The sequence below is a fragment of the Acartia tonsa genome, chromosome 13 (genome assembly GCF_053477335.1).
Source record: "Acartia tonsa isolate MP-2025a chromosome 13, ASM5347733v1, whole genome shotgun sequence".
Lineage (NCBI taxonomy): Eukaryota > Metazoa > Arthropoda > Copepoda > Calanoida > Acartiidae > Acartia > Acartia tonsa.
In genome coordinates, this window is record NC_137272.1 from 19,731,762 (window position 1) to 19,752,712 (window position 20,951).

At 30.7% G+C, this 20,951-nt stretch overlaps 1 protein-coding gene across 2 annotated transcripts in view; it reads right to left on the bottom strand.

Annotated features, from left to right (window-relative positions):
* Positions 1-20,951, bottom strand: part of LOC145335437 (uncharacterized) — a 74,563-nt gene that overhangs the window by 36,673 nt on the left and 16,939 nt on the right. For both annotated transcript variants that reach the window (XM_080181182.1, XM_080181183.1), the window contains exons 3-5: positions 20,727-20,796; positions 19,548-19,703; positions 5,809-5,847 (exon numbers count right to left, since the gene is read on the bottom strand). In XM_080181182.1, the coding sequence (XP_080037308.1) occupies positions 5,809-5,847; positions 19,548-19,661 (153 nt within the window). In that variant the 5' untranslated portion in view covers positions 19,662-19,703; positions 20,727-20,796. The remainder of the gene's footprint in view (positions 1-5,808; positions 5,848-19,547; positions 19,704-20,726; positions 20,797-20,951) is intronic.

Consider the following 20,951-nt stretch of genomic DNA (forward strand, 5'->3'; position numbering starts at 1 on the left):
ACTCTAACACTTAGCACAATTCACTGCTTGGGACTTAGGGCATATTTCTGTCCTACTCTACTTATAATTTTAACACTTATCCTGTAAATATTTTCATACTTAACTTATGCACTTGTGATATAAATACACTTTATAAAAACATTTTCCTTCCTTAATACTTAATATACTTATACAATTCTGATCGAATATCAAAACCAACCATTTATTCTTAGGTTAAAGCAACATAATACTTCGCGTGGGTCTTTTGTTGAGCTTCCACCAGCTCAACCAAATTCGTATTATACTTGTGGGAATAGAGGGTTAAGCATTCTAAACAAACGAACCGACGATGAGAATGTCTATGTGTATTGCATTAAAATTAGGTTTTAGTAGTACTCATAGAAGAGCGGTCTCCATACCTAACTATGGACAAACGCCCCATTCGCACACACAAATTTTACCACAGAGTAATTAAACGAAGAATAACTTTTTTGAATACTTCTATTTAGGAGGATTGACTTCCAATTACTTCATAGGGCGAAGCCGCTAGTATAATACAATGCGATAAAAAAAAACTATTCTTGTTTTTTACCTGCAAATATTTCACATAATAACCTTTCTGTCCCATTGTTGATATTATAGTGTACATTACATTATGTATAAATCATAATGTATGACAGTAAATGAAAAATGTTGTATAAAATGGTTTCATGTCTCAGCCAATTGTATATCATAATAACCAGGGAAAAAGGTTTTAAAAAATATACATTTCTAGTTAATGCCATTTTGCAACTGATGCCTAGTAATGGTGCAGCGGGAAGTGTCATGTGTGACGTCATAAAATACGTCTAAAAAGAAAGGATGAAAGGAGAAGTGGGAAAGGAAACACCTAAAAAAAGATGGATAATACGTATTTTTATGACGTCACACATGCCACTTTCCGCTGTAATTCTAGTAGCAGTATTTCTTTTTTACACATGACCATAGTATTTTATGTATATGCTTCAAATTATTATATAAAATAGTTATATTTCTTGAAAACTTCTATAACCTTTCAGGTCCGGTGGTTTGTAAGACTCTAAGGGTTGGTAGAACGTACAATGTACATACAAAAATTCGTTCTATTTTGTATTATCGATGCAATTTAGGAAAGAAGGGGGTGGGGGGAAGTCTACCCTAAACTTTCAATTTTATTTTAAAAAGAAAATGAAAGATTTGAGGATTTTTTTCTAAAGGTCGATTTCTCTTGGGAGGGTAAAGGTATCCTCCCACAAAATAGCTACAAAAATTTTCTCTGAATCTATAGGAAGCTTCACTGTAAAGGAAGTTTAGCGGTTATCGAGATCTATTGCTAAGCCGCCAGAAATAGATGTATCCCTTAATTCATGTTAAAAAAAAAAAAAAAAAATTGTAATTCCCTTGGATATAGATTATACAGTACAGAAAAGTTTATACTCATAATGTCAACACGTATTCATATCATTAATGACATGAAAAAATAAGGAAAAATAGGAATATTAACCATTTTTTAGAAAATTCAAAGAAAATTACTAGAAAAATTGGGAATAGTCCCTTTCGTGAGGGGCGACTCACCGTATCTTTAAAATGGCTTTTTATAGGTTATTTTAGGTTATATTGGGTTAGGTGATTGCCCCACAGGGTTAGGCAATTGGCCCCGCAGGGTTAGCGCCCCCCGCAGGGGCTAGAAATAGGAGAAAAACCTACTGTGAAAAATACGAAGAATCCCCCCTTAAGGTGCGATGTCACGAAAGGGACAATACCCGAAAAATGTACTAGTATATGAGTAGGTTTTAAAAATAAAAACATTTTGAAAAAACAGCGTATAGTGTCCAATAAAAAAAAAGACGTCATACAATCCAAAAGACCAATGATAGGCCAGTATAGGCCAGAAATTCAAAATTGTATACTAGCCTATCATTGGTCATTAGTATTGTATGACATCATTTTTTATAGAACACTATACGCTGTTTTTCTACTTTGAAGGTATTTGTAAATAAATTACTAAATATTTTTAGTTAGGTATTGGAACTTATATTTCATCTTCATACTTAATGATACAAAAGGCTTTTAATTCTTTGTTGATCCTGTTCTTAATTGATTTAGCAGGGATAAAGCATTTTATCTATTTTGCATGTATTAAAATTCTATATATGGATCAAAAGTCAAGGAGGGTAGAGAGAGAGGGGACAATGGGCTATTTATTACACTACTCCTCAAAATTTTATATTAACGTTTTCTTAGTCGTTGGCTCACCAACTTTGGGGACCTCTGGACAATTTTTATTGGTTGGTTTATTAAGCTGAGTGTTCAAACTTTTCAACCACTAATTATAATCTACAGACGGGATTTATAATGATTAGGGATATACATCAATTCATCGGCCATTGTCCTATCCCTTTAGATCCCTACAAGGGGGGGACAACAGGCTTAGATTCAATTTGAATTTCTACTTTAAATTGATACAAGCTACCAAAGGAAGAATTTCATAAATTAATTATCAAGAAAAGGTGCAATATCCTTGTGTATATATGTAATAGACATAATGTCAGTATAATACAATTAATTATTAAGAAAGAATAGTTTTTCTTGAGGTGCAATATCCATGTGTATCTATGTAATAGACATAATGTCAGTATAATACAATTAATTATGGAGAAAGAATAGTTTTTCTTGAGGTGCAATATCCCTGTGTATATATGTAATAGACATAATGTCAGTATAATACAATTAATTATTAAGAAAGAATAGTTTTTCTTGTGGTGCAATATCCATGTGTATATATGTAATAGACATAATGTCAGTATAATACAATTAATTATGGAGAAAGAATAGTTTTTCTTGAGGTGCAATATCCCTGTGTATATATATGTAATAGACATAATGTCAGTATAATACAATTAATTATGGATAAAAAATAGTTTTTCGTGAGGTGCAATATCCCTGTGTATATATGTAATAGACATAATGTCAGTATAATACAATTAATTATGGATATAGAATAGTTTTTCTTGAGGTGCAATATCCCTGTATATAAATGTAATAGACATAATGTCAGTATAATACAATTAATTATTAAGAAAGAATAGTTTTTCTTGTGGTGCAATATCCATGTGTATATATGTAATAAACAAAATGTCAGTATAATACAATTAATTATTAAGAAAGAATAGTTTTTCTTGAGGTGCAATATCCATGTGTATATATGTAATAAACATAATGTCAGTATAATACAATTAATTATTAAGAAAGAATAGTTTTTCTTGAGATGCAATATCCATGTGTATATATGTAATAGACATAATGTCAGTAAAATACAATTAATTATTAAGAAAGAATAGTTTTTCTTGTGGTGCAATATCCCTCTGTATATATGTAATAGACATAATGTCAGTATAATACAATTAATTATGGATAAAGAATAGTTTTTCTTGTGGTGCAATATCCCTGTGTATATATGTAATAGACATAATATCAGTATAATACAATTAATTATTAAGAAAGAATAGTTTTTCTTGAGATGCAATATCCATGTGTATATATGTAATAGACATAATGTCAGTATAATACAATTAATTATTAAGAAAGAATAGTTTTTCTTGAGATGCAATATCCATGTGTATATATATGTAATAGACATAATGTCAGTATAATACAATTAATTATTAAGAAAGAATAGTTTTTCTTGAGGTGCAATATCCCTCTGTATATATATGTAATAGACATAATGTCAGTATAATACAATTAATTATTAAGAAAGAATAGTTTTTCTTGTGGTGCAATATCCCTGTGTATATATGTAATAGACATAATATCAGTATAACACAATTAATTATGGAGAAACAATGCCCTTCATTCATCCGTGATACAGGGTGGACAAACTCATTTGGTTTTCATTCAATAACAACGACAACAAAAATTAGATCATGGAAAGAAAACGAAGTAGAGGGTTTCGTCGCATTTTCATTATAGTTATTTTAGGTTAGGTTAGGTGAATATTAATGATTGCCCCGCAGGTTCTAGAAATAAGAGAGAAGTTACTGTGAAAATACGACGAAACCTGCTACTTCGTTTTCTTTCCATGATTCAAAGATTTTTAAAACAAAACCTTAAACCTGAAAATAATCTTTACTATATACTTTAGAAAATCACCCCTAAGATCTTTTAAATTCATCAAATTTTGATACAAAAAATATACCCTTAAATTCGCCTTAGACATAGACACCCCCAAAACACTCCCTAATTTAATTTTACATGATAGACAAACTTTTCTGTTGGGGGTATAACTTTTACTGCGTTAATGCATACACCAAGGTTAAATACCCTCCTCCCCCTTTAAAAATTTTTAAATCACTCCCCCCAAAAAATATTCTAAAAACTAAAAATATCCAAAAGTTGTTTAAATGTTAAAGTGGGCCACTTTTTGTTAAGCACTCCGTAGCTGCCTATTTATTTGTAGGACTCAGATATTTTGTTTACCAGTTATGTTGTTCAGCTACATGTATTATTGGCAAAATATTATATTTATATAGACAATATATACAGAGAGAGAGGGGACAATGAGCTGTTTTACTAGTCCCCAAAGTTTTAAAATAACGTTTTCTTTTTCGTTGGCTCATAAATTTTGGGGACTTATGTGATTTTTTATTGGTTTGTTAATTAAGTTGAGTGTTCGAACGTTTCAACCAATAATTTTAATCTACAGAAGGGGTAATTTTGTGTAGAATCATTGGGGATGTACATCAATTTATCGGTCATTGTCTTATCCTTTTAGATCACTGCAATATACATATATGTAGGCAGAGCATTTATTAATAGCACAGATACTCTATAATTTACATATGCTTATCCATAACAATATTTTTTTAAATATTATGTTAAAAAAATCTTCTAAAATATAAGTAAAAATCCTTTAAATTAAATTTATTTTCAACTTTAGTTTTACATTGACATCTGAAGAGTGCAAACATGCACGAAACAATTTGTAATGTCTGAATAAATATGTAAAATTCATATTTTGTTTGTGAGTAGGAAAAACTACACATCATTTAAAACTAAAATACCCGCTCAATTATAGTCACTCAGAATACGCTTGCAGTTGAGATACTCTTCAATTAATGCATAAATCTAATTAAGGTGAATTTATTTGTTAACCAATGTCGTTATAAAATCATATATAAGCAGAAAATGTCGAGTATCTTCATTGCTGCGCTTTCAATAAACATTATTATTGTCCTTATATGATAATTATTATATAATAAACATTTTATTTAGACAGTATATTATACTTATGTAAGAGAATACATATTAAATACAATACATATATTTTCTTATTATATTAGCACAATCTAAATTATCATTATCTATCAGTAGGCGGTTTCTCTCAAAGTGACTAGTCGAGTAAAGACCCCTCCCCCTATTTTTTAATTTGAAAATAATTTGTTTTTCGTGTGTTTATTTTTAGTAAGGTCAGGTTTTATTGTTGATGCGGTAGCCCCGAAGTTTTGGTTCTGCAAGGGTTAAACATGGGAACTCCCCTCACCCTTTTTTTCAAATTATAATTGTATAGTCGTGAAATTACTGAACTCAATACTGCACCTTTTGGTGGGCTTAGGCATTGCCCTTTTAAACCCATTCACCATTAACTTAGCAAGAGTAATTTTTTTAATATCTTAAGTAAAACACTGTGTTGGTTAGATTAAAACCAATCAACCTTCCGACTTAATTAATGTGCCCGCTAAAATCTTACAGACTAAGAACAGGATGACCCAAAAAACTTCTAGAGTAGCTACGCTGAAGAAACTAACTTACCGCCTGTCTTTTTAATCTCTGTAATGGATCCCAACTCGCCTAAAAAAAAACAATTATGTCATTAGATCAAAAACATGTTAATATGTCATTATGTATAAAAATAATATTATTATTAGTTTATTTTCTATCTATTTTAGACCTAAGGTTACTATATACAAATGTTACTTGTTTGTTTGTATGTCTGATTTTTAAAAGCGAAGCTTTTCTATAACTAGGGTCGGTCCGTCCGTCCGTCCGTAACGGATAGCTTTTTTCGTTAATTTAGGCATGTTAGAATTGTCCTATCGATTTCAAACTTTGCATGGTGATTCCTTTAGTAGTTAGGTACGATTTAGAAAGCGTAGCAACTCTATAATCATTACCAAAATTTCCGTACGTCCATTTTAAACATGTTGATTTTTTTACTTTTTAACAACAAATTTGTATGTGATCTAATCATCCGCTTGATCTGATTTTTGGTATATTGATACCTGGGACAACAAAGTATAATGTAATAAGCGAAGCATCTCTATAATCAAGTCCTGTGTATGTCCATAAACATTATCCTGTATAAAGCAGTTTTTCAACAAATTTACTTACAATTTTGCTTCGACTCTTATACATTTATATTCTGATTATTCAGTTCTGACACTATATAAGTGTTCATGTCCGTTTGTCCTACCGTTTCAGTGCTTCGCTTTTATGGATGTTGTCATCCTTGTTAGCATTTCATCTTTTCTGGCCTTTAGTTAATAAAAGTTAGTATTAAAAATACACTAACTTAGAACATTCTATGGGACCTTTTAACATTCTGTAAATTTAAAAATTTAAGTTAATCTCTTTGGGTGATTTCCCTCACAAATCCCAGCGAGCACAGAAACCAGCCTATTTTTATTGAATAAATTGAAAATAAGTTTTCTAAAATATTAATGTATTTTTAGTAGATAATTATTTTAGGGAAAGGTAGTAATTGTTCCGTATTAAATAGCATAAAACCTACCCAGGATCGAAAAGTAACAAATTACACTTTTTAGATTTTATAACTTGTTATTCTTTCAATAAATAGCCTAAAACCAAAGGACCAATAAGAAGTAAAAAAAATAACTCTTTTTTATTTAAAGAGAACGGATTTTTATTTTTCAAATATTTATAAAAGAAAAGTGCATGATTTACTAGTTAATAGTCTCTCTGTACAAAGTTTGATATATTATTTAGTATTTACTCACTACGACGTTTGGACGGACTGACGTACGGACACAAACACCAAGCAGCTGCGCTTCTGATAATGATTGAAATCAAGATGAAAGAAGTGAAAAACTAAAGTTGACTAAAGAAGAAGAAAAAAGTGCATCTAAGTCAGGGATCTAAAGGGATAAGACAATGGCAAATAAATTGATGTACATCCTCAATGATGATACACAAAATTTCCTCTTTTGTGGATTACAATTAGTATTTAAAACGTTTGGACACTCAACTTAATAAATTAACCAACTAAAATTTATTAAAAGTCCCCAAAGTTGTTTAGGCATTAAGTAAGAAAATGCTATTTAAAAATTTGGGGACTAGTTTAATAAACAGCCCATTGTCCCCTCCCTCCCTGGCATCTAAGTATTGATCAGGGATGGGGCACACCAAGATGAAAACTATTTTGCCTCGTGAGACAACAAAAACTCTTTCCTACAGTAGCAGAATAAATTGCACAAAAGTGTTTAGGTTTGTATCCTTGTTCAATAAAATTTTGGAATCACTATTAAACTACAATTTTATTATTAGACCTAAGGATACTCTAAATTATTCTAAAGAAGGTGTATCAACTTTTTTTTTTATAGCTAGCCGGTTCTTTTAGTAGGTAGTAGATGTAAAATTTTTCATAGAATTCAGATATGCAATCGGTTTTTTTGTAGACCTCTTATTTTTTAAGTAATTCAAGTTTTTAAAAAAAAAAGATTAAGTCGATTTTAAGGTACTAAAACGCAACAAAAAAAAGGAAGAAAATGTCCATTATGTACAAAAATAGTAAGATCTTTAATTTGACACCTTACTTTTTGAATTTTGTCAGGTAATTATTAAAAAAATTGATTTTTTTAAACCCACGAGAATAAAAACTTTGAACTTAATTTTATCATTTCATAGGTAAAAAAATATGGGTTAATATATACCTTTAGAATCAGAAAAATATTACGAATCCATTGTAAGCAAAATTGAAAAAAAGTAAAAAAATAAAAAATAAACAAATGGCCAAATATATTTTTTGTTCAGGCAACACTATCGTCTTTCCTTTTTTACCCCATCTTTACCCCCTCTTTACCCCCTTCCCATTTTTATACTTAATTCAAGAATTAAGACGTTGCCTGTATAATATAATATGATATTTTCATATAATTCCTTTTATTGTAGTTTATATACTATATTGTAAACTTTTTATTTCAATTTTGCTTACAATGGATTCGTAATATTTTTCTGATTCTAAAGGTATATATTAACCCATATTTTTTAACCTGTGAAATGAAAAAATTAAGTTCAAAGTTTTTATTCTCGTGGGTTTAAAAAAATCGATTTTTTCAATAATTACCTGACATAATTGAAAAAGTAAGGTGTCAAATTAAAGATCTTACTATTTTTGTTCATAATGGCCATTTTCTTTCTTTTTTTTGTTGCATTTTAGTACCTTAAAATCGATTTAATTTTTTTTTTTAAAACTTAAATTACATAAAAAATAAGAGGTCTACAAAAAAACCGATTGCATATCTGAATTCTATGAAAAATTTTCCATCTACTACTTACTAAAAGAACCGGCTAGCTATAAAAAAAAAGTTGATACAGCTTCTTTAGAATATTTGTTCAAGAACAGCAAGCTCCAGACCTATTTAAACAGTCAAGTAGGATCTCATCACCGACTAAACGGTTTATTTAACAAATATAGAAAAGGTTATTATTGTCACGGTGCAGGTTTTAGGCTATATAAAGGGGAATAACTGACATTCAACCTAAGAGTTGTGACCAAGTCCAACTATACCTCCCAACACATAGCCCAAAAAAATGTAGCTTAATTTATTTTAAAGGGAACTTTTTAAATGGTGGAAAAGATAGGGCAAATATTTTTTATCTTAAGGTACCAAATCCCTATCCTTAGTATTGATCAAACCAAAATGAAAATGATGCAATTGCAAAAATCAACAGGGATATGTATAATGAAGATAATTACAGAGCTTAAAAAATATTAAACTACAATAGCTAGATCTTAGTAAGACTTTCATTTGCCATAAAACGTGTTTTATGTCTAAATCATGAAAATTTTTCAAGAAATATCTTAACACTTTTATTTTATTAAAGCAGTATAGTGAAGAGATCGAAAATTGATTTATTTGAAATCTAGCTTCCGCCCCCCCTAGTTTTCAACTCCCAAGAAAATAGCCTAAAACCAGTTTGGATATCCGATCAAAAGTTATGATCTTATTATTGAAATACTAATATTAAAAAATAATTAAATCAATAAAAAATTTAGTATTATTCTTTACTCATAATATAAGACAAAAAAATTGTGTTAAACAATCTATTATTTCCAACTTATCTTAATAAGAGTAATAAAGAGTGGAAAAGTATATAAAGATAGTAAGCAAAAAAGATGTTTATTAGTGCATTTTAAGATAGTTCACATAAAGTGATGAAACAAGGAGGAAAACGTCAATAAGGAGCGCGGAAAGTCAAGAATTTTATAAATGCATAGTAGAGAAGCTACACTAAAACTAGAGTATGTAATATGTTCGTCTAAAAATAAAAATAAATAATTTTTGATTGCTACATTTTCAAATAATTCAAGTAATTTCTGCAGTTAATTTTATTAATTTTTATAATAAAGTGTAACTGATGACAAATAGAGGGGGGGGGGCAATGAACTGTTTATTTCACTAGTCCCCAACAGGGAGTAAGGGAAGGAGACAATGGGCAGTTAATTCAATTTTAGAGTTTTAACTCAATATCTTCAAAACCAGATATATCTGGAAAATTCCAAAAATTTAGATATAGCAATCTTTATCAGATTTGTATAATAAGAAATTATTAAACACCGAAAGAAAAGTATTTAACATTAGGTTATCCTGTCTAATTTTCCTGTGAATAGTCTGTAATTTATCATAAAAGGTATGACCTGAGTACTGGCAGTTTCTTATAAAATGATACATATTTGACAAGGGGTTGATTAGAATGGATAGTTACAGAAGTATCACAATAGAATTTCTGGTTTATTCCACCCATTCTCAGGAGAAAACTATTTTGTTTAAAAACCAAAATAAATTTGTTTTGAATTTTTTTTTCAATTGTCTGCTAGTATTTGTATTGGTTAGTTCAGTAAGAGTCGTCTGCTTTGGCAATAATTGTTTTAGCGGCATTCTTTGCGCTGGTACCCAAAGTCTTTGAAATTTGCCAAAATAATAAAAGTTGCATGTGTTCTGGTACACAAAGTCCAAGACTGTCAGAAATAAGAATTTTAGATCCATTGTCCCCTTCCTTCCTCCCTGAGTCCCCAAAGTTTATAATGACATTTCCTTATTCAATGGATTAACAACTTTGGGGACTTTAGTGAATTTTGATTGGTTGATTCATTAAGTTGAGTGTTCAAACGTTTCAACCACTACGTTTAATCTAGAAAAGGGGTAATTTTTTATATTGTCATTGGGGATGTACACCAATTTTTGATTATTTTCTTATTCATTCAGATCACTGAATTGAAGATTAATTTTAGCTTTTAAGTAAAACTCCTGGGTGTATATCTTACCGCTTGAAGGTAAAAAACAACATATAATGCACTTTTCTTCAAACACGCCTTTAAGCCATTGAGAGTGCAAAAAAAGGGATTTAAGATAGAGTATTAATTCCGAAGAATACATTTTTATCATGAAGATATCAACTAACAAAATCTAAAATGATTGAAAGGTTTTGTATAAGAAGGTTTAATATTATTTTGTCTTAAATATGGTAAATCAAAATTTCCTTTACCGTATTATTCATTATCAAATATACATGTTACCTTATTCACCATTTATTTCTAAATTGTTTTTTCATAAAATACATAAATTTTACTTATAATATGAATCATCAATTTCAGTTAAGATAGAAACGTATTTATCTTTGAATTTTAAGTAAATCTTTTAAATAATTCTGTCTGCTTGTAATTTTTATCTTGTGGGTTAATTTAATATGGGCCATATAGCAAAGGAAAAATTAGGGAGGGGGCTGTTTATTACAACAGTCCCCAAAGTTTTATAATAACATTTTCTTATTCGTGGACTTGAAAACTTTGGGGATTTTTAATAAATTATGATTTGTTGGTTCATTAAGGTGAGTGTTCAAACGTCTCAATCACTTATTTGAATCTACAGATGGGGTAATTTTGTGTATCATCATTGGGGATGTACAACAATTTATCGGCTATTGTCTTATCCCTTCAGATCCCTGTGATAACCTCTTATTTTTTTCACTTTCTGACTAATCTTCATAATATACTTAAGCAAAATTTAGCCAATCAAATAGGTCTATACGGCCGTTTTGCCTTTTTACTATCTTTTTTGTTGTCTATTTATATATTTCAAAACATTTGCTGTTAGTTACAAATGAAGTTAATCAAATAAAATAATAATCACAAACCAAAATTCCAAACCAAACTTTTAATTTTAATTGAATAATTTTTCTGAAAATTAACCGGGTTCGGATCCATACTGAAATAGTTATTTCTCGAATCGTATTAAAGACAGCTTTCCGCGGATAAAAATAATAAGATTAAATCCTGTTTTGTTGTTAAATTTTATTATTTTTATTTTACTATTCGTAGAAAAATGTCTGTTATACGATGTTATACATGATTTTTTAGGATGGCTGAGAACTGGTTTTAATCGATTTCTCGAAGCTATACTGAAAATATTTTTAATCCATCACCATAATTGCTAAATGTAAAAATCCATGATTGAAATATTCTTAAACTTTGTCTCTAGTTGTCAAAGTAAAATATTTGGTCGTCTAAATTAAGTTTTAAATCTTTGAGGATAACTGACTTGTACTTTCAAATGTCCACTATGATTTACACTAATATTTTTTTTATTTGTTGGCTTAACAACTTTGGGGACTTTTACTAAAATTTGATTGATTGCTTTATTAAGTTGAGAGTTCCAATGTTTCAACCACTAATTTAAATCTACAGAAGGTGTTAATTTTGTGTATCATCATTGGGGAAATACATCAATTAATTGTCTTAACCTGACGTAAAACAGATATCTCATGTTTAATCAGACTTGTCAGTATTGTTCTATCACTTTTAAATATTACTTGAAGATTCCTATATCAATAAGGTAAAATCTGTCAAGCATTTGCTTTTTTCTAAATAGTCACTACTTAAGTATTCTCTTTATTTTTAAATAATGCTTGCAAAGTACACAAATTATCATATATAAACATGGAAAATCAATCTTTACTACCAAAAATTTGGAAGATATCAATCTACTCAGTACCAGAGGAAGGGACAGATAATGTTTAAAATAAATCAATAAACAATTAGAAGAAGCATTGCCTATTCCACAATATAATTGGAGATCAATAATAGGACACGTGACCAACCCTTTAATTGCGCGATCCGGCCTTTGTCTTGAAGCTCTAACTGAGTAAATGTACCTGTTTAAGGGCCAAGACATTCCCATTTCTCTTAATACTAATGTCACATACCTGGCATAATAGCAGTGGGTGCCATTATTAACGTCATTAGTATGAGGCAGTGTCATTAAGACTAGAACCAAATAGCTCTCCGATAACAAGCTGATTTTAGAAAAAAAACATCTAACAAATTTAGTATTTAGAAATAGAATAATAGATGTCCGTACAGAAATATAGTTTAGCTGCACAACTAGAAAAATGTAAATATTTGTAGGGATCTAACGAGATAGGACAATGAACGATCAATTGATGTACATCCCCAATGATGATACACAAAATTACCCCTTCTGTAGATTATAATATGTGGTTTAAACGTTTGAACACTGAACCTAATGAATCAACGAATCAAATTCACTAAAGTCCCGAAAGTTGTTAAGCCAACAAATAAGAAAACATTATTATAATCTTTGGGGACTAGTGTAATAAATAACCCATTGCCCCCTTTCTCTCTCTCTAAAATATTTGTCTCTGTTCCTATAGAGTACTCAGCAGGTTAACTTTTACAAAGATAGAAACTTTTATCTCTCTCTACTTTTTCTTTTTCTTTAATTATCCTCTTTCTATCTTTATCCCCTATTCCTTGCTTCATTATCTTTCTCTCTTTTGCACTTTTCTTTATTTGAAATATTTAGTGGTTTCTAGGGGCACTTGAGACTGAGAGGAGGCGGGTCCAACCATGAGTAGCGATTTCTCTTGAAAAGTGTTGGTAACCTCCCTCAAAATATTTGTAAATCTCCTCAGGATCTATAAGAAACTACATTGCAAAGGATACCATATCGGTTCAGCGGTTAGAGAGATTCTTTGGTACAGGCAGAAAAATATCCTGTTATTATTTAGATAAGGATTAGATTTCTTTCTTGCTCTCTATCTATCATATTTCTCTTTTGCTTCTCTATTCGTTTTCTTTAATTTCTCTACCTATGTCTGTCTGTCTGTCTGTCTCTCTCTATTCCTTTCCTGTAATTACACTCTTTCTATCTCATTCTCTCTCTCTACCTATGTCTGTCTGTCTGTCTCTCTCTAATCCTTTCCTGTAATTACACTCTTTCTATCTCATTCTCTCTCTCTACCTATGTCTGTCTGTCTGTCTCTCTCTATTCCTTTCCTGTAATTACACTCTTTCTATCTCATTCTCTCTCTCTACCTATGTCTGTCTGTCTGTCTCTCTCTAATCCTTTCCTGTAATTACACTCTTTCTATCTCATTCTCTCTCTCTACCTATGTCTGTCTGTCTGTCTCTCTCTATTCCTTTCCTGTAATTACACTCTTTCTATCTGATTCTCTCTCTCTACCTATGTCTGTCTGTCTGTCTCTCTCTATTCCTTTCCTGTAATTACACTCTTTCTATCTCATTCTCTCTCTCTACCTATGTCTGTCTGTCTGTCTCTCTCTATTCCTTTCCTGTAATTACACTCTTTCTATCTCATTCTCTCTCTCTACCTATGTCTGTCTGTCTGTCTCTCTCTATTCCTTTCCTGTAATTACACTCTTTCTATCTCATTCTCTCTCTCTACCTATGTCTGTCTGTCTGTCTCTCTCTATTCCTTTCCTGTAATTACACTCTTTCTATCTCATTCTCTCTCTCTACCTATGTCTGTCTGTCTGTCTCTCTCTCTAATCCTTTCCTGTAATTACACTCTTTCTATCTCATTCTCTCTCTCTACCTATGTCTGTCTGTCTGTCTCTCTCTATTCCTTTCCTGTAATTACACTCTTTCTATCTGATTCTCTCTCTCTACCTATGTCTGTCTGTCTGTCTCTCTCTATTCCTTTCCTGTAATTACACTCTTTCTATCTCATTCTCTCTCTCTACCTATGTCTGTCTGTCTGTCTCTCTCTATTCCTTTCCTGTAATTACACTCTTTCTATCTGATTCTTTCTCTCTACCTATGTCTGTCTGTCTGTCTCTCTCTATTCCTTTCCTGTAATTACACTCTTTCTATCTGATTCTTTCTCTGCTCTTTTTTCCATGCATTGTTTTCCCTTTTACTCTAATTACACTATTTCTTTCTATCTCTCTCTCTCTCTTTTCATCTCTCTATCTCCCTCTCTCTCTCTCTATCTCTCTCTCTCTCTTTTCATCTCTCTATCTCCCTCTCTCTCTCTCTATCTCTCTCTATCTCTCTCTCTCTCTCTCTCTATCTCTCTCTCTCTCTCTCTCTCTCTCTCTCTCTCTCTCTCTCTCTCTCTTTCTCTATCTCTCTCTCTCTCTCTCTCTCTCTCTCTCTCTCTCTCTCTCTCTCTCTCTCTCTCTCTCTTTCTAAGTCTATCTCTAAGTGATCCTCCTGATGTTTAATTTATCTCCTACTTATTAGTCAACTCTATGACTTCTTTGCCGGGAGGGAGGGAACATTGAACCCTAAATTATAATTGACCCCAAAGTTAATAAAACCGTTCTGCCATTTGTTGGATTACAACTTTGGGGGTTCAGTAAACTGTGATGGAGTTGTACAAACTAACAAACTAAATTTTTTTCAATGATTCATAATTTGGTAGGTTCATAAATTTATAGTTCATTTGTATTAGCTCCTAAGATCCCTGCTGCAATGACTTCTTAGGCCAACCAAAGAACTTTGGCTTATCAATCAATCATTGGTTATTTTTAAGAATGTTTCAAAAAATCTGTTTTTTTTTCAGTTTTTTTTTTCCATTTACAGTATTTAAAGATGACAACATTTATATTAAGTGAAGCCTAACCGACTTACAAACATCCTAAGTAAATTACGTACTTGATGCTCTTTAGTACAGAGAATCTTCAATATCAGCTGTCTATCTTTCAAAGAACCTGAGAAATTTAAGCTTATTTTATCTGTTTCGTATAGACAGGTGGACGGACGGACATTTTGAATTATATATATAATAATGAGAAAGGAACCGTGGCTTTTTTTTATCTAATTTGTAATCATATGAATAATTGTGAAACATTAGAAGCCATGAATAATCAAATTTTCTTATGTGAGTCATCGCCTAATTTTGAAAGACCTAAAAAAATATGCATGGATATATGCCGGAATTTAGAATTAATATGCAACTTTTTTTCAGGGAGGAAAGGGATTATTGTTCTGTAAATTACAATTGTATTTTATTCAAACTTTGGTTACTTTTGATTGGTTGGTTCCAAATGAAGAGTTCAAAGTTTTTATTCCACAGAAGGGGTAGCTTTGTTTAACGATGCCATTAAAATTTCCAAAGTTATTCATCTTTAAAACACAGCATTATTCAAATAGATTTCCTAATTTTTTATTCATAAAATTCAGCTGCATGTAAGAAAGTAAAATGTGTGTAATATGGAAAGCTTTTGATTAAAGCAAAAATAATCGAATTGCTTACGTACATATGATTTCATGGGAATTTCCATGGATATGCGGAAAGTGTCATGTGTGACGCCACAAAAATACGTCTATAAAGGAAGGGTGAGAGGAAAGGAAAAAAGAGATGGATAATAGACTTATTTTTATGACGTCACACATGACACTTTCCGCATATGACACTTTACCTAATATATGTAACCTATGTGAAGGCTCAATTCAATGTTTATCATGCAGTTGACATGCAGGGATCTAAAGGGATAAGACAATGGCCGATAAATTGATGTGCATCCCCAATGATGATACACAAAATTACCCCTTCTGTAGACTAAAATTAGTTGTTAAAACGATTGAACACTCAACTTAATGAATCAACCGATCAACATTCAATAAGAGTCCCCATAGTTGTTTTAGTTAAATAATTAGAAAATGTTATTTTAAAACTTTGGGAACTAGTGTAATAAACGGCCCATTGTCCCCTCTCCCTCTCTCTGGCAGCAGCAGGAATTGTTATTAACGTTTTTGTTGTTGTGCGGTAGTGTGCTGAGATTCGAACCCATCGCTTAACCATTAACAAACTAATGCGCTAGTTCATACTTTTTTAATGAAATTTTAATCATAACCTAAAAAATTGTATTCGACTCCCTCATACCTTTCCAAGGGGTATCATCCACAAAAAAGTATGCGATTTAAAAAAAATGAACGAAAAACTATCTTTTGTAAAAAAAATTGCTTATTTAAGGGCTATGTTGGTAAAATATCATTAGAGAGAGCCCCTCATCTATAGTACCCCCCCCCCCCCCCTCCCCCGCAATAAATAAAATATTTTTAGGATTATGAGTAAATAAATATGGATTTTTGTGTTCCTTTTTTTTTTGATTTGTATAACTAATATGAATTATGCGAAGAATCCCTTCAATCGGTATTGGGAACCAAATCCCCGCGGTGTATTCGTAGAAAATCATCCCATCTGACAAAGGTTTCTAAATTTATAATGGGGAAGGGGGTCATTCATCCAAACGGTAAATGGAGGAATGTGGCCAAATGATTTGTCATTATAAAAGAGATAATGTACAATAACATTATTAGATACAATACATATCATTTTGTATACATAGATTAGCATAACTTATTATGATTTTTGATATTTTTGTGATCTTATTTATCTCCATGTTAATTGTAAAAAATATGTTAAAAGCTTGTTATGCTGCACTTTAAAATAACATTGACTAAATAATAATATCTCTCTGCATTTTACTGTATGATAATTTACTGTTTATTTTTATCCTATTATTGCGATCTTTTTTATTGGTCTGTTTGTTTAATGAGGGTACAAAAAATTGAATACTTTGCTAAAGTTAAAGTGTTATAAATATACAAAAATTTAATACCTACAAATTTTCTCTTTATATTAACAGAAAAAAGACAACAAAAAAGTCAGGAAAAGATTGTTAGGAAAGCCCTGCAGGGGCCTTAAGCACGCTTTTAAACATTTCTAATAAGTAGGAAACAAAACTACTCTGTAGGTTGTTTGAAAAGTTATTTGTTAACAATTAGGATATATAAGTTGGAAGGAATTTTAATGTTAAAGGGAGATTTGAAATCTGCGTCAAATTTTAAGGATTTTTTTTATAAAATTCGTTTTTTGTATAATTTTTTATCTAAAAGCGAAAATACAATTTAAGTTAATTAATTTTGACATCTGTGATTTGTGGATTTAAAACTATCTGCGCTCTGATTGGAGAAGCTTGAGTGTCGTACATCATTCAACCAATTAGAGCGCAGGTAGTTTCCAATCCACCTCTCCTATTGGTCAAAATTAATTAACTTAAATTGTATTTCCGCTTTTAGTTAAAGAATTATACAAAAAAACAAATTTTATAAAAAATCCTTAAAATTTGATGCAGATTTCAAATCTCCCTCTAACATTAAAATTCTTTCCAACTTATATATCTTATTAACCATGTTATTCCTACGAAAAATGAAAAGGCTCGGGGCTAAGCCTCTAACCTAAACATGAAAAAATAATATTTTCAAAATCAAATAAACTAATATAAAGCCCTTTTACAATACTATTTTTATTTTTTATGGTGCAAATGTAAAACTATTACTTCAACCATAATTTCTTTCTTTCTCATTTTAAAATTGAATTTATGATTCTCTAATTTGCATTTTTATTCAGAATAATGCAGGGATAAAGACATAAGTAAGAATAGATAGAAAAGTTTTTTCGCATCGTATTATAAACAACTCTCGCGGATATGGAAATGTACAATTATAAGATTACAACCAGCTTTTTAGTCCCGAGATACTGTTTAAACTTTACTGTTTTTACTTTATTGTTTTAACGTTTTTACTGTTTAAACTTTATTGTTCTTATTTTCATCAAAAAGAAGTCAAAGTTAAAAAATTGTATTTTAGCTTAATTTTTCTTCTCATAAGGGTGTCACTATATACCTAAAGTTCTTTAAAATGACTAATTGGTCTTATATTCATAATATTATGCCTCTGCAGGCTTTAGACTATTTTCTCATGGATAAGGCGGAATTCAATAATTATGGAAAAATAGTCATTCCCATATAAACGACCCCTTAAATAGTGGATGTAAATATTCATTTATTTCCCGGGTATGATCATTTATATCCCGGGTATCATTTTTAGAAGATTTTAAATTTTTTTTGGAAGATTTTAGAATTTTTATTAATTACTAAAAGAAAGAAAAATGATACCAGCTAAATAAATGAAATTTAAAAACCAAAATTAAACAACATTTTAGCATAAAAATGAGTTTTTGTTTAAATGAGAATGATATTCCTGTCCAGTTTTTTGGTTTAGGTTTTTTACTCAAATTTTAAGCGGATTTAAGTAACCTTTTTTTCTATAATAATATTTTGTGGTTTTTTTTTCTAGATTTTTATTCTCCAGTAAAATTTTTCTTTTGTATTATCTATCTATTTTTATCTATCTACTTAGCATTTTTTTTTATCTAAGCCCATAGATATAAGTCTATCTTTAAATGTGCAAACCCATATTTCTCTCTATCTATCTATCTACATATTTATATGACTGCCTAACTATCTATCTATTTAACGAGCTGTCTATCTACTTATTTATCTATCTAGCAATCAACCTGACTATCTATCTACTAATCAACATGTCTATCTATCTATCAATCAATCTATCTATCAATCAACCTGTCTATCAGTATCTATCTATCAATCAACCTGTCTATCAGTATCTATCTACCAACCAACCTGTCTATCTGTCTGTTTATCTATTTACCTATACATCCATCTGCATTAAGAGATATAAGTTTTCCGGAATTTTAATGTAGGGAGTAGATTTGAAATCTGCATCAAATTTTAAGGATTTTTTATAAAATTCATTTTTTGTATAATTCTTTATCTAAAAGCGAAAATACAAATTAAGTTAATTAATTTTGGCATCCGTGATTGGTGGATTTAAAAAATCTGCGCTCTGATTGGATGTCGTACATCATTCAACCAATTAGAGCGCAGGTAGTTTAAAATCCAACTATCCTATTAGTCAAAATTAATTAACTTAAAATGTATTTCCGCTTTTAGATAAAGAATTATACAAAAAACGAATTTTATAAAAAAAATCCTTAAAATTTGATGCAGATTTCAAATCTACTCCCTACATTAAAATTCCGGAAAACTTATATCTCTTAATCTGCATGTCTATCTATCTACCTATCAACCCATCTATCTACATATTTATCCATCTATCTCACCTTAGATTCAGGTATGTTAAGTGGCTGCGCCAGTGTATGTGTAAGTGCTGTAGTGAGCCAGAATATGGCCAGGTTCACGGTGGACTCGAATGTTCTTGTCAATGTGGTCCACATTTTGTGATTCTTCTTGCAAATTGTTGTCAGTATGAAGTACAACTAGAATAATAACATATTATAAAATATTACATATAGTCACTGTAAAGCTCTGTCTAAGTAATTCTTTTTAAAAGCGAAGCTTTTCTATAATTAGGGTCGGTCCGTCCGTACGTCCGTCCGTACGTCCGTCCGTACGTCCGTCCGTCCGTACGTCCGTCCGAGATAGTTAGCTTTTATTCGTGAATTTAGGCATGTTAGAATTGTCCTATCGATTTCAAACTTTGCATGGTGATTACTGTAGTAGTTAGGTACGATTTAGAAAGCGTAGCAACTCTATAATCATTACCAGAATGTCCGTACGTCCATTTTAAACATGTTGATTTTTCTACTTTTTTAACAACAAATTTTTATGTGATCTAATTATCCGTTTGATCTGATTTTTGGTATGTTGATTCCTGGGACAACAAAGAACAATATTTTAAGCGAAGCAACTCTATAATCAAGTCCTAAAGATGTAAGTATGTCCATAAACATTATCCTGTATCAAGCAGTTTTTCAACAAATTTACTTACAATTTTGCTTCGAATCTTATACTTTTATATTCTGATTATTCAGTTCAGACACTATACAAGTGTTAATGTCCGTTTGTCCTACAGTTTCAGTGCTTCGCTTTTATGGATGTTGTCATCCTTGTTTTATCAAACCTTTCTGTCATCATTTTTGGAAAATCAAAGCTTTTAAAGCATCAATATTTGTCATTATACTATTATGAAAATTGGTAGTAAAATTGTGTCTGTCATTTTGAAAATATCTCATAAATTTCTGGTCAAATTAATAAACAATTTCAGGGAAGTTAGGTTTTGGTCTATAGAAAATTTTAGGCTTATTGTTGGGGTTTAAAATTGGGGACAGTGGGAAGTGCCATGTGTGACGTCATAAAAATATGTACAAAAGGAAGGGATGAGACGAGAAGGGGGAAAGAAAACCTCTAAAAAAAGAGTTGGATAATAGACTATTTTATGACGTCACACATGACACTTCCGCTGTCCCTTAGGGTTGTACAAGAATTAATGCTAATTTTACCTGATTTGCGGACGGATATTTGTATTTGTAAACTACTCGGTGGCTCCACAGTGTTGTACATTCGCTAGACCTGGGTGAAACAATTTATTGTACTTTTTATGCATTAACATATTATGATGAAAAAGAGAACATCTATACTGTTTTAGTGGAAGCAGCTTATAGTGCCTGATAAAAAATGACGCCATAGAATAAGAATGACCAATGGTAGGCCAGTATTCATTGTAA